At 45.3% G+C, this 27,543-nt stretch overlaps 1 protein-coding gene across 3 annotated transcripts; it reads left to right on the forward strand.

The window, feature by feature from the left end:
• Positions 1–508: 508 nt before the first annotated feature.
• LOC147619845 (uncharacterized) lies at positions 509–26,886 on the forward strand. Of its 3 annotated transcripts, none has more exons than XM_086825691.1 (8): positions 509–708; positions 789–908; positions 18,859–18,928; positions 19,092–19,138; positions 25,552–25,639; positions 25,871–26,004; positions 26,091–26,189; positions 26,621–26,886. In XM_086825691.1, the coding sequence occupies exons 1-8, from the start codon at positions 556–558 to the stop codon at positions 26,693–26,695; spliced, it is 786 nt and encodes a 261-aa protein (XP_086681817.1). In that variant the 5' UTR covers positions 509–555; the 3' UTR covers positions 26,696–26,886. The 3 variants fall into 3 exon arrangements, with proteins under 3 accessions (XP_086681817.1, XP_086681820.1, XP_086681819.1); XM_086825693.1 differs by having other exon boundaries at positions 511–708; positions 18,862–18,928; XM_086825694.1 differs by lacking the exons at positions 18,859–18,928; positions 19,092–19,138.
• The last annotated feature ends 657 nt before the right edge of the window (positions 26,887–27,543 follow it).

Raw genomic sequence — 27,543 nt, forward strand, 5'->3', positions numbered from 1 at the left:
TGGTAGCAATTGACGTAGTAGTCACCTAGAACAACTTCACTAGTAAAGCAAGCACCTACTACTCTATTTAACACCTCTTGTTGGCAAGGAAGATTTGAGAAGCATAAGGAATTGGATAATCCTCCATCGGGATGGATGTCGAATATCTACACATTCATCAATGACTAGCACATTTCACACACAATACTTGAGCTCTCAACAACCAGTTTTTGGCGTGGGTGTAGTGATACGCAATGGTGACTTCGTGCGCATGAGCTTGGGCGAGGGAGATCTTCCCTAGAAATTGAGATTCATTGCCTTTAATGTGTAGCATCGAGGCCTTCTACCAAAGTTGAAGTATTGGGTGAGAATCTACCCTAGTGGCATTACGCACTCTCACAATTAAAGAATTTGAAAATGTGAGTTTCCATCCTCATCAAGCAATGTCCACCTTTGCAAGGGTAGCTTCCAGACACACGTTGTCCGGGCCCACCAGCCAATTTATCCGAGGATGACTTCAGATTTGTACCAAGGCTGGTTTACCCAGAAAGTGTAGGAAAAGAGTTGTGCAACCAAATGGATGGTAGCTCGGAGACCACCACTCCAACAACGCTGGATTCCGCCACCACTATGGCCGCGGCTGCAGAGGGGGCGGCCGCCCACGCTCTCCGCAACGTCCTCCTCCGAGTCTCTCAGGCCGCCCAACGATCTGGCCGCTCTGCCTCTCAGGTAGATATCAGGAAATTTTCTCTATTTTCTCGGCATTGTGAAGGCATGGTTTCACGTGGAGTTTTGCATCCCTCTCTCAGGTTAGAGTCGTTGCTGTCAGCAAGACCAAACCATCCTCAATGATCAGAGATTTGTATGATGCAAGCCATAGGCACTTTGGGGAGAATTATGTCCAAGAGCTGCTTGAAAAAGCTCCTGAGGTATGACCTGATGTTTTTTTTTGCCTTTTCACTCTCTCATATGAGAGCTTACCTCGCTTTGTGACCTCAGTTGTAGCTGTGTTTGTCAAATCTCGCCAAGCTATCTAGAAACAGTCTTTTCCCATCTATTTATTCATAGCAGTCTCCCAACTCTAGTGTTGTATGTGATGTATAGAAAGGGGGCAAGGATGGATGTTTGAACACCCTTTCCCATTTTCTACACATTACATACAACACTAAGAGTTGGAAGCTTATACAATTTAGAGAATGGGCAACCCATGATCCATCCATGATGTCATGGGATTGGGAAAGGGATGATGGTGACAATTTGGAACTCATGGTATGGCCACATCAGTGAATTCAAAAAGTTCATAAGCAGTCTGATGATTCATGAGAATCCGTTGTGCATTCTGAGGAGGAATTATGATGGATTATACTATTGTTTCCCATGAACCAAGACCATGATGGATAATGACAATGGTGTGGCTAGTCAATTTTTGGGTTGTGCTTATGCATTAACCTAATGCCTCAAGGAATGGCAAGTGGCTTGCAAAGTTGCCTTTATAATTATGTGTGTATTGCAGCTCAATGTTCTCCACCTTTTGAATCGAAGAGTTCACAATAGGTGTCATCAAAACTCTTCACACTATTGCTGAGATTTCCAAATTCTAGGTAGCTTGGCTTTTTGCACCATTATTGGGAGCACCAATTTCTAGGTACTACACGGGGGTCACGTAGCTTTATTTAGTGACCAAAACATTGGATGGTCTCCTACATGTTTTTTGTGGAAGGTATTCCCTACTGCTGAGTTCTGATCCACACTGAAGAATGTTCCATTCCATTACTGATTATGTTGATACGATTCATGGTGGATAAAGGGCTTACTCATAAGCTAAGAAAGACACATTGTTGCTTAAACGAAGAGTAAACTACAGAAAGACAATGCACACAACAACACTAAGAAATATACTCTTAAACTAATCTACATAGCATTGCCGTTGCTCTCATCCAATTGAGCTCCATGAACATCCCTCCCCCCCCTCCCAAAATGCATGCACATGGGTAACACGAGCGGCGCATAGGAGAGTGCAAACCAGCAACACCTTCATGAGAGGGCATGGTGGCTGTTGGGTGTAACCCCTATGGGTGTTTTTTTCCCCTCGAGAAAAAGATCCTTCTATTAGTTACTGAGAAAACGGCCAAAATGGTGAGTATAAACTCATCCTCAAATGGGAAACGAGAGTCAAGATGTACACAAGGGGAGGATGCTCTTCTGCTCTGGCTGGCTGCTCTAGGAGGAGAAGGCTATTTCTTACAATGGGAGGGGGAAACAACCACACAGGTGGTCTATAATGCCAAGTGGGCTCGCCACCACTATCCGTAAGAAAGGGACTGTGCCGCTAGAACCTCAAGAAGGGCTCCTGGCGCTTCCGCATACAGTTTGAGCCTCCTTGAAGCTATGAATGATATTGAGCCAGATGCTCCGTATAGACTCTGCAGGCGAGGCGAGGCGAGGCGAGGGTGCCCTTGATGGCTTCGCTTCATTTTTTTTGTTTCTATGATTGCAGAAAAGAGAAAGAAGAGTAGATTTGCATAGCGCTTTCTCTCTCTCTTTCTCTCTCTCTCTCTCTCTAATATTCTCCTAATCACTCATGGAATGGCACTGTTGTCGTTGCTACCACAACTATTGAGGTATGGAGTGGACATAAATGAGTAGGAGATGGAGAGATGAGTGGAAGCTATAGCTGCTTGAATATGTTGCTCTAGTTGGCTCTGGAGGCAACAATGGGCAGTGTGAGTGCCGTTGGAGAGCACTGTGCGCGTGTTGCTAGCCTAGAGAGGGCTTGCCACCACTATCTGTAAGAAAGGGACCATGCTGCTAGATCCTCAAGAAGGCCTCCCGGCACTTCCGCATGTAGTCTGACTCCTGAGCCACCTTGAAGCTGCCCCACTGACCACAGAGGGTATGAATGTGTAACATTCAACGGAATTATGCGTAATGAAGGATCCTGTCACACAAGTCTCACACCGCCTTCTTTATCCAAAGTTTCGCGAGTCTTTAACAATCCACTTTTATCACTTCAAACTTTAAGAGATGAGAGAGAGAGAGAGATATCTGTACACCTTATTGGGTCCCAAATTACTCACTAAAGGGCCCGCTTCTATTGCTAGTAGTATTTGCTTTATTATCTTTGAAGAGAATGAATGAGGGACTGACTTTGGATTGTAGATAAGCCAAATGCAAGACCTTTGAAGGACCAAGAGTCAGACTGAAACTGTACACGGCTGTAGAAGCACCAATGATGACCTATCTCAAGCCTATGCACTCTTCCAATGGAACGTAGGAAGGCTGCAAATCTGAGATTGAGAGAAGGGGCTGCGTGGGACTGCTCTAGGATGTGAATATATGCTGGAAATGAATGAATGAATGCGTTTTACCTTCACCGGTAGGGATGTAGCAAAACGATGATGTGAGTGAATGTTGAAAACTGTATGTATCCTGAAAACGCAAGGTACTGATGTGCTTCTACTGGCTGAATGCTGTGGATGCTGCGTTTTGTTGATGTAGGGCTGAATGGTTCATGCATAGATGCTCCTTGTGCTGAAGGGAAACGCTCGACTCCAATGATTATGATATGAATGAATGAATGAATGCAAGGTTGAGCTATTTATATGCCTCTCATTAGTTGGTCGGCTGGCTGAAAGCTGGCTGGCTGAATCACGTCTTGTATAAATTGGATAATGTTGATAATAATATGGTAAAAATGCCAGATAAATGCTATAAATATGGAAAAAATACTGGATGATATTTTGAGTCTTCTGCAATGATCTAGATGGGCTTCTATTGACTTCTATATGCATGAATCCAAGTGGGTTAAGGGATGTGATTGACTGGCTGATTCTATAAGGCTAAGGAATGACCTACGTAGCTCGTGCCTGACATATCCTGGACTGAGGATTACAATGGGGTCACGGCGTACGACAAATATCAAATCCTAAAGGGTTCTATTGTTGATCAGTGTTGTACTAATGATGAGACATCTTGTCGCCATGTGCTACAATGCAGAGTGCATGTGACATTCCCTCCTGCGTAGCTTGGCGGTAGGTTCATGGCTTCTAAGTAGTCCGCCAACAACCAACAATTGGGGGTACTCTTGAAAGAACTCTTCGTCTAGCCAAACTACTTCGTGGGTATCTCGATCTCGGAACTTCGTATAGAACTAACGGAGTCTTTGACCGGAACCATGCTTCTAACGATGAAGAAGGATCTGCACAGGCTCAATGACTTCTGATTCGTCTACTTCGTCTGGCTGCTGTTCATTTGAAACATCAAACAATTCTGGTCCAACATATGGTTTTAGCCAGGAAACATGGAAAACAGCATGCATTGTCCAATTGTTAGGCAACTTCAATTTCATGGAGACATCACTTATCTTTTTAACTATAGAAAAGGGTCCAAAACTACGGAAAGAAAGCTTGGGATAACGTTTGTCCACTTGTTTCAATCTCTGTTTCGTGATATGCAAATAGATTCTATCCCCTTCCTTGAAGCGGACATCTCGTCTAGACTTATTTTCCTTTTTGTGAATTGAATAATGGCTAGGCACAGAATGGGGGACCAAACTGTGCGGAATTTACATGCAGATTGGTCATGCTATCCAAGTCTTTTCCAGAGTTTTTGAGAATGGTAGACTCTTGAATGGTCTAGATGCGGGTCTTTCTACTAAGAGCATCAGTCACCGGGTAATGCTTACGAGGGATGTACTTGTTCAGTCCTCAAAATTGGTGGAAGAGCTGACTCCATCTAGTGTGCCGATCACTCCACTGGTGGGCAGTTGGCATCATCGGGAGCCACTTAAGTGCTTGGTGGTCTGTGTTGACCGTGAAAACGCATCCATAAGGAACATGTTTTAAATCTAGTACTGACTGCTGTTCTAGCTTGTCCTTGAAAGTCTTGGAAAGACTATAGGAAAACTTGCTAGAAGTTGTTGCCCCAGCGACCAAATCGATATGATGATCCTCCGGACGAGAGGGTGGGAGATCATCCTTAAGCAAAATGTCTGAACGAGAAAGGAGATCTGCCAACTGAGGGATTGAAGAAGAAGACGAGACAATTGTTATCGATGAGATAGAAGTTGTTTGAGTACGAACATAAATCAATGCTCCTTCCGCTTCCTTGTAGATAGTTCACCGGGCCTGGAGATGAGAAATCAATGGGATGCCAAGAATGCTTCTATCCCCACGAATCATGACGGGCTTATGAAAACCTTTACAGATAGTAATAGTGTCCTGTCCCCAATCGGGAATAGGCTCATACTGACGAAACGACTGGATTCCTAAGATCATGTCACACTTCAAAAGAGGCGAGACAATGAAATCTCGTTGGAATGAGGGAACTACAAAGGCAAACTGCTGTGCCTTTTGAGATATGTGGCTGGAGGCCCAAGTCGCTACCCTTAAAGTGGAAAATGAGACCTTGAGGGCATGCACTCAATTCAAAGAAGGAGAAATTGAACTATCCCTCAATGATGAGCTGAATTTACTTAGAGAGCAAATGAAGACCCTCCAGGAACAAGAGGAGAAGGAGGCAAATGAGGCAACCACATGGGCCGAGATGATTAAGAAGACACAAACAAGTGGAAGAAGCGGGCAGCTGGATTGAAGTTGCCAAGAAGCAACGGAACCCACCATCATCCCCAAACATCATCAATGACACACTCCAAGAGGAGAAAAGAAGGAAGATTAGGGCATTGAATGTGAGAGTGGTGGGATGGAAGGAAGGAGTCTCGCTCTGAAAGAGGACGCCATAGCACTATGCAGAAAGTTGGAAATCCCTGATACCGCGTTCGTCGAGGCATGGAGGGTGGGCAAAGACACCACCAAGGAACCCGCACTCATCCTCAAGTTTGCGGGGTTGGAGGTGAGGCAAGCATTCCTTACCAAAAGGTGGGCACTAGAAGGAGAAAAGACTTACCTCGAAGACGATCTCACACTAGCACAGGTGGCACACAAGAGGGAATGCATGCCACGCATCTTGGATGCACGGAGGGCAGGGAAATGGGCAGTGTACATAGATGGGAGGGTGATCATCACTGAGCGACGTGCCCAATGATGGTGCGAGACCTATGAGACCAAGCTAGAGATTGCGGTTTGGAACTGCAATGGTGCCTTGAGGACAGATGCAAGTTTGTTCGAGGAGACATTTAGAGGGAGAGACTTGGTCTTACACACAGAGGCACATCAGTGCCAGGGTGTCACGATTGTGACGTATGCATGTATCAGATACTCTCTTCACTGTTGATTCCTTTTGCAGATGCAAAGAGTAACTAGCCAAGGGAACCCCTACCCTTGATTGGTTGCAACTCTTTGCCAAAGGATGTACCTCTTCATCGAATAGTCACATCCCTTCGACGAATGGTTGTATCCCTTGATGAATGGTTGTGCCCGAATAGACACATCCCTTAGCCTAAAGTTGTATCCTTTCGTCTATGGTCATGTCCTTTCGTCAAAGGACATGCCTCTTCAAATGTGTCTCTTCATCTCCTATATAAGAGACCTATTGTACTCAGTTTAATCAATTCAAGTCAATTCAATCTTCTCTCAAGTGTTCTCCTGAAGGTGAAGGGTCTTCTCTAAGTTAAGTACTTAAGTAGTAATTAGTACACAATATGAGGGATTAACAACATAATCCTCACAGAGGGGAGTTGGCTTCCAGAGGTGAGAGGATACAGATGCGAGTTTGTTCACTGCCCACACCCACACACAGTAGGGGGTATCCGGGGGTCGGGAGGGGTGGCTTTACTATACAAGGAGGAGCTTCAGCATGTGATACAGGTAGTCGGGCGGGATGAGGCTGCACGGTTTTTTTGGGTGAGGAGAGGACCCGGGACATCTACCTTGCAGTGTGCTACTTTGCACCCTCCACTTCTAAATATGCCACCCATGGAGAGTCCCCGTATTTGGCCCTTTATGATGACATTATGAAGTTTTCCAGTCTAGGGGACATCCTCGTGGCTGGAGACTTCAATGCCTGCACCGCATGTGCACAGGTACCCTTCTTTGAGACAGATGATCCCATGTACCAGGCGATTGACACGGTGGGTATGGATCTGGAGCGGACATCACAGGATATAGTAGCCCGCTCAGACTATGGAGAGTATCTCTTAGCCCTCGGTGGGGCTCATATGTCATGTGCATCACAGATGCCATGGACATTCTCAGGGCCAGATCCAGAAGAGGCAAACAAAGAAAGACCATGAACCAGTAGAAGATGGACATGGAGCAAGACTTGGAGCAAAGCATGGATCAGAGGGCTGTCGGCTGCAAGAAAGAGGATGCTGGCTGCCAGAAGAGCTGTCGGCTGACGTCAGCAAAGTGTGGGCAGCAGGCGCATCAAGAACATCTAGTCGGTTGCATTAAATGGATTTTTATGAACTTGTAACTGGCCGACCAGCAGTCGGCCAGTTCCCCATGTAGTCCAAGTGCTATAAATAGCCCCCCTTGCTCTATGTTTTAGTCATTCAACCCACTAGGGGTTTGAGTCATTAGGAGTCCTAGTCTAGGGCAGAATTTTGGGTGTTTTACCACCTTTTCAAGAAGGCAGCCAAGGGCTGCAGATATGTACCTTTTTGTACCATAGTATATACTGAATTTCCAGCACTTCTCACTCTCTCTCTCTACTCTCTCTCTACTTGCGTTTTTGCATCAGATGGTGCGTTTTTGCATCAGAAGGTTTGCCAAGAGTGTTTAGGGCTGAAAGAAGACTACCCAGAGCTTCCGTGTGTTACATTGGTATCAGAGCATCAGGCTCAGCTAAGCTAAACGCTGAATCAGTCCCATATGATGGTGTACAGGTCCAAGGTACAGGAAAGTACACGGATTCGAAGCCCAAGGCGGGAACACAGATCGGGAAGAACTCCCAGGAGGTTTGTTGGTGGTGTTCCACAGTGCCAGATGGGGATGGCAGTTCCGTGAGCCAGATAGGTTCTCAGGTAACGGTCCCAAGGGAGGTTGATCCTCCAAGGGTGATGTGAGAGTGCCAGACTTAGTTCCAGGAATGAAGACCAAGACGGTGTTCAGAGTCAGGGCAGGAATGGATTGTGGACTAGAGGAATCCAGATGCATAGATCTTCATCAGAGACAGAGTGGTTTGGAGAACAGGCCGGGTTTTCAGGGAAAAGGGTTTGCCAGGGATGGATGATGACAGAGGGACTTCGGGACAGGATTGGGATGATGACAGTAATCCAAGAGCAGGTTGGATTCCCGTCATCAAGTTTAGCAGAGGGGGATGTCATGTGCATCACAGATGCCATGGACATTCTCAGGGCTAGATCCAGAAGAGGCAAACAGAGAAAGACCATGAACCAGTAGAAGATGGACATGGAGCAGGACTTGGAGCAAAGCATGGATCAGAGGGTTGTCGGCTGCAAGAAAGAGGATGCTGGCTGCCAGAAGAGCTGTCGGCTGACGCCAGCAAAGTGTGGGCAGCAGGCGCATCAAGAACATCTAGTCGGCTGCATTAAATGGATTTTTATGAACTTGTAACTGGCCGACCAGCAGTCGGCCAGTTCCCCATGTAGTCCAAGGGCTATAACATAGGCTAGCCATTTATAATGGCCTGGCCAGATGGCCTGGATCCAATGGCATGGATCCAGCTCCTTCACCTCCTACCCCTTCGGACATGGAGCCAGTACAATGGACTATCTAATGGGATCCCTCTCTCTGATCCCACTCATTCTGGAGTTTACCATCTCGCCTCGCCCTGTTGGGGTAAAGGCGTTATGCCCACCCTTATAGTGTGTACAAGCCCATAAGTTATAGTACATAGTACACTTAGTACTTTTAATGTACTAAGTGCACTATGTGTACTAGTGCAATATACATGTGTGATAGGGGAGTCACACACTCATGCCTGATGAGTTGACTTATCCCCACATCTCTCTCTCTCTCTCTCTCCCTTGCTTCTCTGTGTATGTCTCCCATGAATAAACTCTAACCCTAATTCTGTTTTCTCTCCCCATCAACTGGAATCAAAGCTTTGGTCACCAGGTTCCCCTCCCTCTCATCAAGAATTGTTTGCCCTTTTGCTGGTCGTTTGCTCATTCTGTGAGTCGCCTTTTTTGCTGGTCGCCTTTGTGCAGCGCTGGTCGCCTTTGTGCAGCGCTGGTTACTGGTCGACTGTGTGACCAGTCGCAGGCAGGTGGGTGGAGAGAAGCAGCAGCGTGGGCAGGCGCATCCACGCTGCCCAGCACCCGCTTTCACTCTTTAGACAAACTCGTGATTCTATCTTGTAAGGCGAAGACTAGCGCTGCTGGCGGAGACAGCGAAGGCGCATAGCTAGGCGAAGCCGTAAGGGAAGCAGCGCACGGCATGGTAGAAGCGAGTGGCGCTAAACGAAGTCGTCGATTGACTGCTGGAAGTGAGCGAAGGCTACTAGACGTTAGTCGTCGGCTGGTCCACAAGGCAAGCGAAAAGGGTTGGGCGAAGGCGTTTGCGAATTCACGCGGGCTACAGCCGTCTTGAAATCCAACTCGTCACCGGCGCCACACAACTGGAGCCGAAACGAAGGCAGCGTAGCATACATCCTCCTCCGCACAGGCTCACGTGCCGTTGCTGAATCGTAGTGCTGCACAACCGGCAGATGATGAAACTAGAACAGTTACCAAATCAGAGGCGCCTCTGCAAATGCAACAGAACAAGCCTCTGACTCGGTTGTCAAAGAAGCCACAGCCTTCTGCACAAGGCTTGGCAAGACTCCCTTGTGTCCACCTGCACAGAAGCTTGACGAGCAGCAGCATCAACAGCAAAATCGACGCCCTCCTTTCCTGCAACAAAAATCAGAAATTACAAGGTATTTGCCTTAATTTTTTTTTGGGATTTGCAATTGTGCAAGTACAATCAACAATTGAGCAGGTACAGGTGCCCAATTGCTCAATTTTGAGCAAAATTGGCAAAATTGGGTGACATTGGTCACAATCAGGATCAATTTGCAGGAAATTGGTCAAATCAGGATCAATTTGCAGGAAATTGGATGTCGAAATTTGGGGCTTTTGATGTAATTGTGCAATTAAGCACTCATACATGCTGTATGATGTGAAAAATCGCACATTTGGGCAAAATTGCAGCAAATTGCAGTGCAAATCAAGGGGCTTTTGTGCCGATTTGGTTGATTTGCATGCAGGCGATCGCATTTGATGCTGTGGATAATGTGCTGATGCCTTACAAGCACTCAATGTGCCTGTAAATCAAGGGGCTTTCATGTATTTGATGTATATGTGGCCAGGGGGAAGCATCGTGAACACACAGGATGCCTTCATGTGCGTCAATGTACCATGTATGATCAGAAATTGATCTTAAATCAAGGGGCTTTTCAAGTTTGTATGCTTGTTAAGCTTGGCAAAGCAGCAGGCAAGACATTTATGCCTTGAATCCTCAGAAATCAGCTTGCAGTCAAGGGGCTTTTGCCCAATTTCTGTTCGGGACTGTTTTATGCAGTGTTCGGGACTGTAAAAGTCTGATTTTTACTCATTTGGACAGCCAGGAGAGCATTTATTGCTACTGTACCTGTTGGTACAGATTTGGCACAGCTTTGTGCATGTTTTGGCATGGCTGTACACTGTTTTGAGTGACCAAAAGGTTCAAATTCAGTTGCTGTACTTGCCGGTACAGGTTTGGTACATCATTGGTGAGCACTTGGTACTGCTGTACAGTACTTTGGAAGGGCAAAAGAGCACATTTAAGGTGCTGTCCAAAATCTGCAGCAACCAGATTTTCGTGTTTTCATCACATAAAGTGGGAGAAAAGTTGCATTCGTGCTTCCGCAGTGGGAGATAAAGCTTGGGAGAAAAACTGTGAGCACTTTGTGTGCTTTTGGTGCAGTGTTTGCACATTTTGCAGGGAGTCAGGCATTGACAGGTTGCATTTTGCTATGGCAACCACAGGTGAGAGCTCTTCATTGCTTCACATCAAGAAGCTTGAAGGCTCACATAATTATGATATTTGGCAAACCCAGTGCTACAATGTGTTGCTCCAGAAAAAGCAGCACAAGCCTATCAAAGAAAGGGGTGTAATGCCCGCTTCTCTTACTGCTGAAGAGTGGGAAGATATGGATGAGCTGGCAAGATCTACTATCATGTTATCTGTGTCAGACTCATTACTTTTCAGCATTCGTGAAGAGAAGACAGCTTGGGGAATGTGGCAGAGATTGCAGGACTTGTATGCCCAGCAAAGTGCCTCAAGCAAAGTGTATTGGTTGAAGAAACTCATAGGTCTTCAGATGAAGGAAGGGGCATCTATGACAGCCCATCTCAATGAGTTTAATGGTATTGTCAGCCAGGTCATCAATCAAAAGTTGGCAATGGACGATGAGTTCAAAGCCACTTTTTTGTTATGCACTTTGCCAGAGAGTTGGGACACATTCAGGACAGCCACTAGCAATTCGAATGCTATGCTGTCATATGCAGATGTTGAAGGTGCTCTTCTTCAAGAAGAGATGAACAGGAAAAACAACTCTGTTGGAAAGTCCAATGCAATGAATGCACGTGGGAGATCCCAGCAAAGGGGTAAAAGCCAAGAAAGGGGAAGGAGCAAGTCTCGCTCCAAAAAGGATTTGGAATGCCATTATTGTGGCAAGAAGGGACACATTAAAAAGCAATGCTACAAATGGAAAAATGATCAAAAGGAAAAGGGAAAGGGCAAAGACAAAGAGAAAGATGAAGCCAAAGATGTAAAGCCAAAGGGCAAAAGTGGAGTCAAGATTGAAGAAATCAATGTGTCACATGCAGGTGGCAGTGAGGATGAGGTCCTATTTACTTCTTCACTTGATGCCCATTCACTTCTTACAGGTGGTCATGGTATGCACTCATGGATCATTGATTCAGGTGCCTCCTTTCATGTCACAGGTTGCAGAGATTGGCAGAGGTGATGTGAGGCTTGTATTTTCAGATGGCTCACAGCTTATGCTCCATGATGTCAGGCATGTGCCTGAGATCAAGAAGAATCTACTTTCTACTGGACAGCTTGATGATGCTGATTATGTTACCACATTTGGTAGTGGAAAGTGGAAAATTAGTAAGGGCTCACTGGTTGTTGCCAGAGGCTCTAAGGTGGACACTCTTTACTTCATGCATGCAGGTGTTTGTCACCATGCTAATGTAAATGCAACCGAGCTGCCGGAAATCTCTATGTGGCATAGCCGGTTGGGACACATGAGTGTCAAGGGAATGGAGCAATTGTCTCGTTTGGGTTACTTGCCTTCTCTAAACTTTTCAAGTTTTCAATTTTGTGAGCATTGTATATATGGTAGGCAACTACAGTGCCCCCACAAGAAAGCTCTTGGACAGAAAGATGCTCAGTTAGAGCTTGTGCATACAGATGTATGTGAGATGCCTCAGCTTTCTTTGGGAGGGGCAAAATACTTTGTGTCTTTTATAGATGATGCCACACGCAAGGTGTGGGTCTATCCTCTTCGTTTGAAGAGTGATACATTCTCAGTGTTCCAGAAGTTTGTTGCTCATGTTGAGAATCAAACTGGCAAAACACTGAAGGCTTTGCGTTCCGACAATGGTGGAGAGTATATGTCCAAACAGTTTCAGGACTTTTGTGATGCTAAAGGCATCAAGAGGGAGCTCTCTACTCCTTATGATCCTCCACAAAACGGGACAACAGAGAGGATGAACAGGACCATTCAGGAGAAGGTCCGTTCTATGTTGTCACATGCTGCATTACCTCATGGTTTTTGGGCTGAAGCTGTTATGACAGCCGTTCACCTTATAAACAGGTCACCTAACACGAGGCTTGGTGGGAAAGTGCTAGAAGAAGTATGGACAGGGAAGCCTCCGTCATACAAGCACTTGAGAGTGTTTGGTTGCGTTGCGTACGTGCACATACGCAGGGAAATGCGCACCAAACTTGATCCTAAGTCTCACAAATGCATATTCCTAGGATATGGTGACAAAGGTGAAATGGGGTATAGACTTTGGGATCCCATGAATAGAAAGATCATACGCAGCAATGATGTCATTTTTGATGAAACATGCATGTATAAGGAGCCTGCAAGGCAACAGGAGCCTGGCAGAGTCATCTTTGATGATGATGGACATCATGGACAACAACAAAGGGCTGTAAATCAGCCATTACAGCAGCAAAACCAGCCCTTAAATGGTGCTGAAAATGGTCCAAATGGACAGCCAGAGATGGCAGAAGATATCCCTATGGATATACCACAGTTAGAGGATATACCGGGCATGATATTTCAGCCTTATGGCATGGAACAGGAGCCACCAATGGGTGATATGCAGGCTGGACAACAACCTGCAAATGATGGTCATTGGGTACGGAGGTCCACTAGACCCTCCAGAGCCCCTGACAGGTTTGTTCCAGGGGTTGACTACTTGATGCTCACTGACTGTGGGGAGCCCTCATGTTATAAGGAGGCTTTACAGAGGGCAGACAAGGCTCTTTGGGAGCGTGCCATGAAGTCGGAGATGGATTCTCTGCACAAAAATGGAACTTGGAAGTTGGTGCCTTTGCCTGCAGGCAAGAAGGTTTTGCCATGCAAGTGGGTTTACAGGCTCAAAGTTGCACCAGATGCAAAGCCAAGATACAAAGCCAGGTTAGTGGCTAAGGGCTTCAAGCAGGAATATGGTGTGGACTTTGATGAGATCTTCTCTCCAGTGGTCAAAATGACCACACTTAGAGCTGTGTTGGCTTTGGTTGCGCATGATGATCTGGACTTGATTCAGATGGATGTGAAGACTGCTTTTCTTCACGGTGATCTCCATGAGGAGATATATATGCAGCAGCCAGAGGGTTATGCAGTAAGTGGAAAGGAGAAGCTTGTATGCAAGCTGAAAAAGAGTCTTTATGGGCTCAAACAGGCACCAAGGGAATGGTATCATAAATTTGATACATTCATGAAATCTCAGAAATTCAAGAGAAGTGACATAGATCACTGCTTGTACACCAAGAAAGCTTTGGATGGCAGTCTATTGATCCTCATCTTGTATGTTGATGATATGTTGATTGCCGGGAAATCTCGTAAGGAGATGGATACCTTGAAGCAGAGGCTGCATCAAACCTTTGATATGAAGGATTTGGGTGATGCAAATGACATCTTGGGTATGCGGATACTTCGGGACAGAAATCAGCATGTGTTGTATTTGTCTCAGAAGGAATACATTGGCAAAGTCTTGCAGAGGTTCAATATGGACGGGGGGAAGAAGACTAGTACTCCTTTGCCTCCATATGTGAAACTCAGTGCTATGGACAGCCCACAGTCAGATAGAGACAGGGCTGATATGGCCAAGATTCCGTATGCTTCAGCTTGTGGCAGTCTCATGTATGCCATGGTTGCTACTAGGCCGGACATTGCATTTGCAGTGGGAGTGGTTTCTAGATACATGGCCAACCCTGGCAAGAAGCATTGGGAAGCAGTGAAAGGTGTCATGAGATACCTGAAGGGCACACAGGATTTGTGCATTTGCTTTGGCAAACAGGATGCATTAGTGCATGGTTACACGGATTCGGATTATGCTGGTCATCCGGATAACCGGAAGTCTACTACCGGTTATGTATTTACATTCACAGGAGGTGCTGTGTCATGGATATCCAGGATGCAGAAGTGCACAGCCTTATCTACTACAGAGGCCGAGTATATTGCAGCCACAGAGGCTTGCAAGGAGGCATTATGGCTATCTCGGTTAGTGGTTGATTTGGGTTATACAGGGGATATTCCATTGTTGCATTGTGATAGTCAGAGTGCCATTCAGTTGGCAAAGAACCCTGTTTTTCATGCAAAGACGAAGCATGTGGATGTGAAGTATCACTTCATCAGAGAGGTGATAGAGAACAAGCAAATTCAGCTTGTTAAGATTCATACGGATGACAACCCGGCTGATCTGTTGACGAAGAGTTTGCCTCCGGAGCGGTTTGCTCATTGCAGACACTTGATGGGCATTGGATGAGGCCATTTTCAGCCTTGATATGGCCTTGTATATTATCATGTACATGCTGATTTTTTTTTTTTTTTTCCTTTACTTAAGGGCACTTTGCCTTTAAGTGGGAGGTTGTTGGGGTAAAGGCGTTATGCCCACCCTTATAGTGTGTACAAGCCCATAAGTTATAGCACATAGTACACTTAGTACTTTTAATGTACTAAGTGCACTATGTGTACTAGTGCAATATACATGTGTGATAGGGGAGTCACACACTCATGCCTGATGAGTTGACTTATCCCCACATCTCTCTCTCTCTCTCTCTCCCTTGCTTCTCTGTGTATGTCTCCCATGAATAAACTCTAACCCTAATTCTGTTTTCTCTCCCCATCACGCCCCATTGGTGTTGTAGCCGACCATGCATACTTGGCCTTCTCCCTCACATGCCGATACACCACCCAAACACCTTCTTTGCCCCATCACTGCCCGAGATACCACTTCACCAGAGAGACCTCTTCCATCTATTCTGATCACGTCTACTGCATCCTCTCCGACCTCGACCCCAACATCCCATTTGATGAATTTTGGATTACATAGACAGATAGGGAGGACCAGCAGCACATTTAGCAGGAGTCTTGATACCGATCCTCTTGTATGCAGATGATATTGTTCTTATTTCTGATTCATCAGAGGGGCTGCAGAGGCATTTGGATGCATTACGGCCTTTTGCAAGGATCGGGACCGCACTGTGAACCTTGGAAAGACCAAGGTCATGATCTTTAACACCTCCTCACAGTGGATAAGTACATCTGCAGTACAGTTTACATATAGTGGAGAGCCTGTGGAGTATGCTACCTCATATGTATACATTGGGATCACTATTGCTGGACCTTTTCTCAATGCGGAAGGCGGCCGAAGCTAGATTGATGAGGGGATATGTAACCCTTGGCTCAGGCAATGCTCACAGATACAGTTTCAGAAGCTGAGGACGAAGCTTTGGCTATTTGATACTCTAGTTACACTTGCACTACTGTATGGTGCCCCCATCTGGGGTCCTAGCTTATACCACAGGAGGAGACAGAGGAGAGAGCCAGTTGATACAAACACATAGGAGGTATATGATGGGTGGAAGCCGATGGAGAGGCCCCTAGTGGTGATGATGATTAGGAGTAAGCCATCAGTGCCACATGAGATTGTGTGGGCAGAGATGTGCGGGCAGAGATGGCTACACCGATAGTGACAGAGGCTCTATTCTAGACAGTGACATACTGGCAGAGGCTATGGGAGCTTCCACTAGATAGATACCCCTGGCTAGCCCTGGAGTCCTCGAGACAGCTGACACTCCAGGGAGACACAGTGTGCTGGTATGCATAGGTAGGCACTTGGTTGCGCATGCGTGGTATGTAGATGGAGGCAACTCCCCCCCATTCCAATACAGCATAGAGGCCCCGTCATTTACTCTCAGCCGCATAGAGCGGGACAGGGTTATTAGGAAAGACATTGTCAGACTAGATACTCAGAGGACATGGAGTTCAACTAGTCGTCCACTAGGGACGAAGATGGCCTTCTACAGAGATCACCTCCAATGCCTGACAAAGGATGGTTTCATCATCCGCCCACACTGCATGGACACACACCTATCTTTTGGGGTGAGATGTGTGATCGGCCAGATCCGCACCTCATCCCACCAGCTGAGATTGGAGACTGCCAAATATGGGCCCAGGGCGGCCGCACCAGAGGACAGGATATGCGAGCTCTGTGACATAGAGCCTGAGACAGAGGATCATTACATATGCCGATGCCCTGTATACTATGAGATTTGGGGGAGGTTCCACTCCCTGTTCCGAGTTGGGTTCAGACCACTTTCTAGGATCATGGACTTCTTGGATCAGATATGGCTGGGAATTTTTCTTCTAAAGCTTAGTAGACACAGGGAGTCCTTAGTGAGATCTAGATCAGCTGTACTTGCTTGAGGACCGGCACAGAGAGCTCTCACCGACTTATTTCCATACCAGCACTCCGAGGGCCGATCCACCCATCATACCCGGACCACGGGCTAGCGCAGGAGCTCAGTCGAGAGGTGTGACACTCAACAGAGCCACTGAGTTATGTAGAGCTCAACGCCCCAGACCAGTTTTGCAACCTTGAGCACCATGTCACAACGGACCATGAGGGATGTATTAGGGTGATATGAGAGCTATCTGTTCATGTACTTAGATCAGATTTTATAGTTCTAGATTTTTTTAATCTTTCTTTATTACTATTTTGTACCTAGGATGATGTACCTCATGGATATTATGTAACCTTTTGGTCTCATAGGTTATTTTGGCCTTTTGAAGACGTTAATACAACTTTCTTTCTTTCTTTCTTTCTTTCTCTCTCTCTCTCTTTCTACCCACATCAGATTCCACCACCCATACCATTGCCTTTGCTCCGACATCAGAGGCCACAACCCATACCCATGCCTCAGCTCTGTGCCCCAAAGGACTTCTCACACAGCGAGCCCGATTACCGTGCAGATCAGATGCCGTCAATGCAGAGCACCATGACCCTCCATCCAACATAGATAGATCCAAGAAGTTGGATGCCACAAGAAGAAGAATAGGAAGTTCTAAGAGGGATTTCCCAAGCTCAAACACTTATAAACATGGATGCAATCAGCAAATGTTGAAAAATGAGCTCTACAAGAAAGGGAGTGCGTGTGTGAGAGCATATCTTGATACAGAGTTCTACACCCACTATTGGGCACTAATGACATTAGTGGGGATGTCGTATCTAGTCCGTACTATGCATAATGGAGTTGATAGTTATATAGTCTTGTGGGTTGACTACCATGAGTATATAACATGCACGTTTCTAAAAGGTGAATTTGGGGATGTTCCTGGATTCATCTAGGTATATAATTCAGCTGTATTAGTGGACATGGAGATTTCACATTGTGAAGTTTTCGTCCGAGTTGTGGCCAGTTGATATTGTGCTAATTCTTTCTATCTTTAGTAGTGCATTTACCCTATCAACTACTTATTTGCTGTACTAATTCTTTCTATTTGCTACTTCCCTTAGTGCTAGGCTTCATTATGGCTGAGTCCGCCCTGCATCTCTACAAGTTTGACTGAAACTCAGTACGAAGGGCTTTGTGTGAATATATGCTCTTATGTGTGTGTGTGTGTGTGTGTGTGGAGTGCGTGTGTGAGAGCATATCTTGATACAGAGTTCTACACCCACTATTGGGTACTGATGACGCTAGTGGGGATGCCGTAGTATTAGTCCGTACTATGCATAATGGAGTTGATAGTTATATAGTCTTGTGGGTTGACTACCATGAGTATATAACGTGCACGTTTCTAAAGGGTGAATTTGGGCATGTTCCTGGATTCATCTAGGTATATGAGCTCTACAAGAAAGGGAATTTAGAGTGGTGTAAGGTGTGAGTGTTAGATTGGATGAGTGTTTTGAGTGTGACTAGGATGGATAAGATTAGTGTGAGAGGAGGAGGATGAGCAATGTAAGCAATGAGGTCATAGGATGAGTCCATGAGGCTATAAATATGGATGTACCTTATTTGAATGAGAGCAATGGCAATGGAGTGAAGATTTGTTTGTGGGTATATTTCTTTTGTGTCATTATGTGCATTGCCTACTTTTTGTTTATGCAACAGGGGCATCATTCTTAGCTTATGAGTTTTCTCTTCACCCACCATAAATTTTATTGTAAGAGAGGTGCTAGGGAGGAGAGAAGCCTGTTGAAAACAGAATGTGCTGCTGAGGTGGAAACAAGGCTGGGAAGAGGGGAGATGTTGAGGTTGGCTGACGATTAAAAAATGAGAAACTTATGGGGGGCGGACATCTATGTGCTCATTGTCGTAAGTCTGTTAGGCTCTTATAGGTTTCTTGATAGTTGGCTGTGCATAAGGAAAATGGATTAGTACGTGGATTTCAATTGTGTAGACTTTTTGTTTCTTGCTGTGCATTACTTCAGTAAAACTTATGAGCCTCAGTTTGAAAACTGGATACTAGCAGCTTCCAGATGATATCCAATGGCATTTTATCGGTCATTTACAAAGCAACAAAGCAAAAACACTTTTAGGTGAGGCTTGACTAATTCTTTTATAAAATAAAAAATAAGTAACCTGCAAAATCTGATATCATGTTACTTTGTTGGCACTTCTGTTTGCATGGCAATATTAGATCAAAATAATGAAAAGAAAAACAAAGGCGTTTCTTTTAATGTGTTTTGTTTCAATTTACAGCCGGTGTCCCCAACCTGTTTATGGTTGAAGGAGTCGACAATGCTAAGGTAAGGTTAGAATTTGCTGACTCTTACTAGTACTTTGAATTAACAATCAGCTCTTTTCTTAATCTCGTGGTACTTATATGCTGGATTTTTACGCTCCAATGATGACTGCTGTATAATTTGTGAATATGCTTTCCACAAGAGTAAGGAAGGTTTTTAAAACAAGCTTCTCTTAGAAAGTTTTAAAGCTCATTTTAGTCCCAGCCCTTCTCAGGGTGCTGCAAGGCCTTAGATCATTAAAGAGTGTGACTCCAAATCTACTGTACGGTCCCTCGTTCTCCATTTACAGTCTTCAGCTTAACACTCTCTTATGTACATCAGAAGTTGGGAGCTTTGGCAGCTTGGGATCTTTTAGAGTGCCTCGGAGAGGGTAAGGTGGTGTAACCATTGATCTAAGCTTCAATCATTTGGAAAACCCTCCACTGTTTCATAATTGTAACATACCCATCTTCACTAATAAAGAAATGTTCATGTAATAGATAAATTTATGAGTTTTTATAGTATAAAAATCAATGATTTTATTATTTGAGTCATTTCTACTTAGAATCTTCAAATTCTGAGCCCAAATTTGGAATCTGTGCGGGATTTTACCCTAATATAGGATTTTACAGCATCCAAAACAGACATCGGATCAAGCTTATACGCAAATTTCAGTCATTTTAGTTAAAAAGTGACGACCTTTAAACCTTAATAAATGCACAACCGGGCGTCCCATTGAAGAACGGTCTGAACCCCAACGACCAAGAGAACCTCTCGGACAAAAAATTTTTTTGTCCCTCGGGGCGGTCCGACACGCAAATCGAGGCGAGCGTCCCAAATTTGGACCGTACACACTTACCAGGGTGCCCGTACGATGGCCGCACAAGAACCAAAGGACGGCCGCCCACTGTGTGGTCCACACGTACAGCTACGTGGACATCCATGCTGTCCCAGACCAGATAAGGTACATGTGTACCACTCCTTTTGTCAAATCCCCACGGATCCCCTCGTGATCGATCTTGGTTCGAAACTCGAATCCTGCAAACAAATGAACAACAAACAAGCAAGGGGGTGCAGGCCTGACTCACCTCCCAACCATGACAGCCGTGGGCAAGCCCACAGTCTTGGCTGTCCCCTCCGAGCCACGAGCTGAGCTAACTAGGATGATGTACCGACCAATCTCCTCCTCGTGACGTCCCATACCGCCACGAAGCTGCCCCCGTGGGCCTCGAGATCGCTGCCGGCCTTGGCTGCATAAAGCAGGTGCACGTCTGCACTAGATCCAGGCTCCAAGACCATAGAGCTCTCACAAACTCGCGAGACTCTCTATATCCCAATAACTAACCTTGGCCACCCTTTTATAGGCTCTTGGCCGGTCATCGGGCGTCCACACTTGGCCGCCCGCCCGTCCATACTTGGGTGCCCGCCCGTTAGTATATCCCTAACTCAGCTCGTCAATCAGCCTGCCTAGTTCCAAGCTTCCCCAAGCCTTGAAACTAGTCTTGCATGCGTATAGCACACGGTAGATACCCACTGTGCACATGACATACTCCCCTTCTTCTAAGAGCTCACTCCTGAGCTCACTAAAAAGCCCGGGTAATCTCTCTGAAGAGAAGTCAATGTCTCCCATGTAGCGTCCTCCTCAACACGATCCTTCCACTTGATCTTGTATTCCGTGATAAGCGTATGACGCAATCTTCGTTCACGAAAGCCAAGAATCTTTTCAGGTTCGTGCGGAACAAATGTCATGTCTTGGACATCTATAATTTCTTGAGGAGTAACTAACTGATCTGCTCCACCCAGTACTTCCTTAAGTCTACTGACATGAAATACAGGATGAACTTTCACATGAGAAGGCAAATCCAATTCATATGCAACTGAACCAATCCGTCGTGTAACACGAAATGGTCCACAGTATCTAGGGGATAATTTCGGAGATCTACCTGTTCGTAAAGTCTCGGAATCTTTCGGAACTCGCAAATACACCATCGTTCCTTCAGAGAACTCTCTAGGTGAACGATGTCTATTAGAATAAAACCTGTCTCGGTCTTGAGCACTTCTAATAGATTCCTTCGCAACTTGTAACATTTCCTGCATATCTTGCAAAAAATTACGTACTGCATCATGCTGAAGTCCTGAGAATCCTACTGTAACAGGTGATCTTGGTTGAAAACTGTACTTAAGCATGAAAGGACTAAATCCTGTACTCGTATGCTTAGTACTGTTATATGCAAATTCTAACATAGGAAGATAATCCTCCCATGAACTTTGTCTTTTGGATACATATGCTCGAAGCATATCCTCCAAAATCTGATTCACTCTTTCAGTCTGGCCATCAGATTGAGGATGATCAGAGGAACTCAAATTCAAAGTTGTTTCCAACTTCTCGAAAACAAGTTTCCAAAAGTCACTCGTAAACTTAGTCCCTATCACTGACTATGTCCTGCGGTAACCCGTACAGTCTAAACAATTGCTCGATAAACTGCCGAGCTAATTGCGTAGCTGTAATATTCTTCCGGGTCGGTAAAAAGCTAGCCATTTTTGTCAAGCGATCTACCACAACCCAAATAGAATCGTGGCCTTGATGTGTTCTTGGCAATCCGGTAATAAAATCCATGGAAATACTTTCCCATTTATTACCTGGGATTTGCAAAGGATGCAACAACCCAGCCTGTCTAAAGCGTTCAGCTTTATTTGCCTGACAAATCTGACACTTGAGAACATAATCTTCTACATACCCTTTCATCTTCGGCCAATAAAAAGTGTGTTTCACTAATGATAGCGTCCTGTGTACCCCAGGGTGTCCAGCAGAAGGGGCGTCGTGACACTCCTTCAGAATCTTGGACCTAATGTCCGGGATCTGTGGTACACAAATTTTGTCATTACGGACTAGTAAACCATTCCGAATCATCCACTGACCTCCTGCAGCCTGAATAGTAGACTGCGCAGTCACCGAGTCTTGGTCAATCAATGAGCTCCCGTCCTGGATCTTCTGCCAAAATGGACCAAAATAACTATCAGTCCTGCAAAGCCCTCTCAATGACTGAAATAAGTCAGTAGAAATCTCGGTGAACGACAAAGTATTCACCTCTCTAATCCGACTAAGCGCATCTGCAATATTATTCATGGACCCTTTCCGATAACGGATCTCAAAATCAAAATCTTGCATTAACTCTGCCCAACGAGCTTTCCTGCCTCTCAAATCATCCGCATCACACACATACTTGATTGACTGATGATCAGTCAATACCCTTTTGCTTCGGGCTCTGATACCACTGTCAAATCCCCACGGATCCCCTCGTGATCGATCTTGGTTCGAACTCGAATCCTGCAAACAAACGAACAACAAACAAGCAAGGGGGTGCAGGCCTGACTCACCTCCCAACCATGACAGCCGTGGGCAAGCCCACAGTCTTGGCTGTCCCCTCCGAGCCACGAGCTGAGCTAACTAGGTTGACGTACCGACCAATCTCCTCCTCGCGACGTCCCATACCGCCACGAAGCTGCCCCCGTGGGCCTCGAGATCGCTGCCGGCCTCGGCTGCATAAAGCAGGTGCACGTCTGCACTAGATCCAGGCTCCAAGACCATAGAGCTCTCACAAACTCGCGAGACTCTCTATATCCCAATAACTAACCTTGGCCACCCTTTTATAGGCTCTTGGCCGGTCATCGGGCGTCCACACTTGGCCGCCCGCCCGTCCATACTTGGGTGCCCGCCCGTTAGTATATCCCTAACTCAGCTCGTCAATCAGCCTGCCTAGTTCCAAGCTTCCCCAAGCCTTGAAACTAGTCTTGCATGCGTATAGCACACGGTAGATACCCACTGTGCACATGACACCTTTTCCTGATAACCGACACCGTACCTTTTCCCTAGGACCCATGCAGGCCACTGATCCATAGTCTTTGATGGTACACCGTTCTTTCGTCCTTGCTTTGCGCAGCGCCCGTACCCATACCCACAGCTATATAAACTCTCGGGATGCTCCACAGGCAACACGCATTTCTGCACAGCGTATGCCCTGTTGTACTGCCGTCCGTACCGCCGTCTGTCCCTGTGCAGTGTACTTGCTGTAGTACAGCCGTCCCTTGCAACCACCCCTCTCACACCCCCTCATTTGCCTCTTTTCAGATAAGGCAATTTTCCTCCATCCCCCTCTTGCCAGGAGGCAGTGTCCTTAACTCTTCTTCCCCCCCTCCCCCTCTCCCTCCCCCTCCCCCCCCCGTGTGAAGAGACTTACAGCAGTCCTCAGTACAAACGTTTTTGTCTTAAGGACATCTCACAATCCTCCCCCCCCCCATTTGCGTAGACTTTAATAAGAGGTTTTTGCCTTAAGAAAGGGTTCATACGCTATAGTCTTTTGCTCATACGGTGAGTAAACGATCTCAGAATTGAGATCCGACTGAAGCGTTTCGACCGCGGAAGCGAGCTCTACAAGTCGACGTCCAAGATGGCCCCATCCCGGAAACGTCAGAATATTGCCTTGAGAGGAGCGCGCAACAACGAGATTAGGGAAGATGCTCCCGATGCGGCTCCAACCCTCTCTTTTCAAGTTCCTCAAGGAAATGGTGGCTAGGTTAGCTTGGTTATATTTTAAAGAAGAGTTTTTTTTTTAAATATTAGTGCTAATAAATGTGTATCTTTTCCTTTTAAAAATAATGACATAAAATTGTATGAAGTTACGAATTGTGTGATGTTGTATTCAATAAATTGCATTGAAATTGTTATCTTTAAAGAGTGCAAGTTTTTCCTGGCTTCAACGCTAACTCCGTTCCGTGCTTGTGTAGCCGGGCGGCGTCGTTAGCAAAGCTTGGGAATGGCCCAAGGTATCCCTCATACCCTTGGGAGAATAAGGTTCGTCGATTGAGGCGAGAGGTTATGATGCTGCTTAGTTCTGAGGGCCCAGGCTAGTGCGGTAAATAAGCCCACCCTAGTGTGCAGACATCCCTCTGAGGGGCGGGAGGATCGAGCAATGGAGCCTGAGAGGGCGACAGGCCGGCTTGAGTCCTTGCCAACGGCCGACGATGAGGTGTATGGTCCCGTAGGGTTTTGCCCAGCATGTAGAGGCTGGAAGGCCGAATTCTAGATCATCGGCAGAATAAAGGAAAAGAATAAGAGAGCCGGTTTGGCTTGTATGGAATTGATTCATGTATAAACTTTTTATATATATATCTTGTCTTTGGCATGATTGTATTGTGTAAAAAGGCTGTTTTAACAAACCTTGTGAAAAGGACCTTAATTAAGGAACATGTTTATTTATGTCAAACAGTGTGGTAGGATTAATTAGAAAACAAATTGACGCGTGAGTAGGGTGAAAAGTGGAAGGATGGAATGTCCCGATGGCACCATCCTACGGACGGGTGGGCCCGATTAGTCGGGTAGCTTTCCAACAGATTAAGTGAAAGCCCTACGCTAGATAATTAGGTTCTTGGGTAACTCTATTCTAGAAGACTAGGTCAGCGGCTGTGCCTTGCATGGATGAGGAAAAAAGCGTTGCCTCTAGAAATCAAGTCTAGTAGTTGCCCAATTTATGATAAATTACCCTATGGGTGATTTGACTTTTAGAAGATCACGCTTCCCTTGCTAGGACTAGGTCTTACCTATGAATCGTATCCTTGAATCTCTACATGATCAAGGTGTCGATAAATAGGAAATTTTCCCCAAGTTAAGACTTAGCGGACTATCATAAGTGTTTCTCCTATTTTAGAAGGGGGGAACCTTACAATAATCACATTGCACCTGGACTTGCCAATGAAAGTACATGGAAATTTTACATAGATTCGATCCTGTCGGTCCATATATTATAACAACATTCTTTAGAGAAGAATTCGATTTATCTGGGTCAAAGACGTGTGTGCCTTAGTCCTTGGGATCTCCAAGAAGGAAGATTGAGGCAGCTGTGGGATCCCCAAGAAGCATGATTAGAGTTGAATTGACCTTACTGAGTGTGTGCGAAGGATCCAATCCATTTGTAGGTTGTCCTTGCAAAAGGACTTGAATATCCAAGATGATGCTTAAACCCACCAGTGGTGATGCGCTTCTATTACTATCTTCGTATCTCTAGCTTCATGTTTAGGACTTGTGCAAGGGGCCTCCAAAATACTACTGGCAATGGGAGCCTATAATGTTTCCCCTCTTGTGATGTTTTATACATGCTTCGAGGGATGTAGTCCGTTCTTGAATAGAAATTCTCTTTTTTGACTTGAAGGATAGTTTCTTGGAAACAAATATCAATGAACCTAAAGTTGTTTAACTTTAGGGTTGACTTGAATGGCTTTGTGTAGCATGTTAAGTCTATAGAAGCCATGAGCGTGCACGCATGAATAGCTCCAATATACGTCTCCAATATATGTTGGCATTGGAGGTTTGACTCCCGTCAGGAATAAAATAGCTTGAAGACTGGCAAAAACTCAAAGAGTGTGGTCTCATGTTTTTGTAGGTGGCAAATAATCTTGACAAAGCAGTGGCAGGGCTTGAAAGGCCTCCTTTGAAGGTGCTCGTTCAAGTTAACACCAGTGGGGAGGAATGTAAGTCTCCTTATCTCAACCAATGCAAGATGTGTCTATGCTAAGTGGTTTTACATGCATGTAGTCAAAGCAGCTAAGATGGGGATTAAATGGGTAAATGACCCGTGTAAAGCTCAATTGCCAATTTTTTATTGGCAAAGCATACCATTTTATCCTCTAAAAAATATGAATCTAGGATAAGAAATTCTTGTCTTTAATATATTTTAACTCTTTTAATGATATTTGCTACAGCAAAGTTTGGTGTGGAGCCCTCAGAGTGCATTGACCTTGCGAAACATGTCAAGTTTCAATGTCCCAACTTGAAATTCTCCGGTTTGATGACCATTGGGATGCTCGACTATAGTTCACGTCCAGAAAATTTCATGGTATTGATTTTTGCCACGATTTTATTGGCACTTCAAAAGCTTATGATTATCAACCTATGTATGAATTGAATTGGTGTTGTCTGCAGACCTTGGTTGACTGCAGGGCACGGGTGTCTAAGGAACTTGAGATTCCGGAGGATGAGCTTGAGCTTTCGATGGGCATGTCAGGGGACTTTGAGCAGGCAGTAAGTAGTTGCAATTGTTGTTTTTTTTCCTTCTCATTTAACATAACATGTGTAGAGCCTGTTCTCTCTGTGTAACATGTGTAGAGCCCGTTCTTTGTGTGTGTGTGTGTGTGTGCACCCATGGATGTGTAGCACACAAGTGCGAGCATTTGTCTGCCCAATCTGTGTGCACATGCAGACACATGCATGCGCGTGCTGTGTGTGCGTGCACGCGCGCGTGTGTGTGTGTGAGAGAGAGAGAGAGAGAGAGAGAGAGAGATGCCAAATGTAACCTGTGGCATAGGAATTACAATTTTCTCTTATGCAATAAGGGAGATAGCTGATGGATGGCCATGCTGCTTGGTGATGGCCCTTGGTTGATGCCTACAAGTTTGTAAGAGCTCTTTCTTTCTGTGGAAAGCTAATTGAAAACGACATCTCTTCTTTTGCAGATTGAAATGGGAAGCACAAATGTTAGAATTGGATCCACTATCTTTGGTCCTCGAGACTATTCAGCCAAAAAATGACCTCCCATTTGTCCAATTACCATGTGCCAAAGGTTGAGCATGATTATATGATTAAGGTTACTCTTTTTTCAATAGGCGATGTAATTATATATTTTGATTAGCAAGAGATATCATTAGCTTTTGTTGCCATCTTAAATGCTTTCCAAGTCTTCCAATTGTTGTCTCTAAAAAATGCAACCAAGTTTATGCTCTCTCTCTCTCTCTTTCTCTCTCTCGCTCTCTCGCACACACGCACGTGCACAACTTTTTTGGGATTGTCATGGAACACAAACAGCAGATGGGTAGAAGCAAACAATGAGTGAGCCCTAGGGCAAACAGGTTTTTGGTGTGCACCCAACCTTATTATAATCGTCATAGTGCTTATGGAGAACCGAATTGACACAAGGGTTGTAGTTCTGCTTTGTAGACTCTAAGAAAGCTTTTGACATGGTCCTAACAGACAAGCCTTGGGAGAATGACGGAGGAAGTAAAAGCGCCATGTGAGCTTATATTTTCCACTATGCTATATTATGAACTAGTGAAATGACGTGTGTATGGGATATGGTAGTCAATGTGCAAAATACTCAAATTATGGTAAGATATGGTATAGTCAATTTGCAAAAGACTCAAATTATGGTAAGGAAAACCTTGAAAGGATTTCCCATGTTACACTAGCAAAATCTTGTGAAGAAACATTTTCTTGTGGTATTCTATTAAAATTAATTTGTTGAGATGATGGGTACCTTTGTAGACCTCAACATTGAAGTGCTGTCAACCATAAATTGCAACAATGTGACTTCTAGCAAGTAAATGAGCATACCGTGTTTGAGAGAGTGTGCGATGATGTTGAAACTTGGAGATCCATCTCT

Source organism: Cibotium barometz, chromosome 32, assembly GCF_041138505.1.
Source record: "Cibotium barometz isolate CiBa-2024 chromosome 32, ASM4113850v1, whole genome shotgun sequence".
In the NCBI taxonomy this organism is placed as follows: Eukaryota; Viridiplantae; Streptophyta; class Polypodiopsida; order Cyatheales; family Cibotiaceae; genus Cibotium; species Cibotium barometz.

What these genes read in the sequence shown, in the direction of transcription:
- LOC147619845 (XM_086825691.1), top strand. Translation starts at nt 556, where the DNA reads ATGGATGGTAGCTCGGAGACCACCACTCCAACAACGCTGGATTCCGCC. An exon ending in CAAAGCAAAAACACTTTTAG is followed by an intron (nt 18,929 to 19,091) that starts GTGAGGCTTGAC and finishes TTCAATTTACAG; the next exon opens with CCGGTGTCCCCAACCTGTTT. An exon ending in CAGGGGACTTTGAGCAGGCA is followed by an intron (nt 26,190 to 26,620) that starts GTAAGTAGTTGC and finishes CTTCTTTTGCAG; the next exon opens with ATTGAAATGGGAAGCACAAA.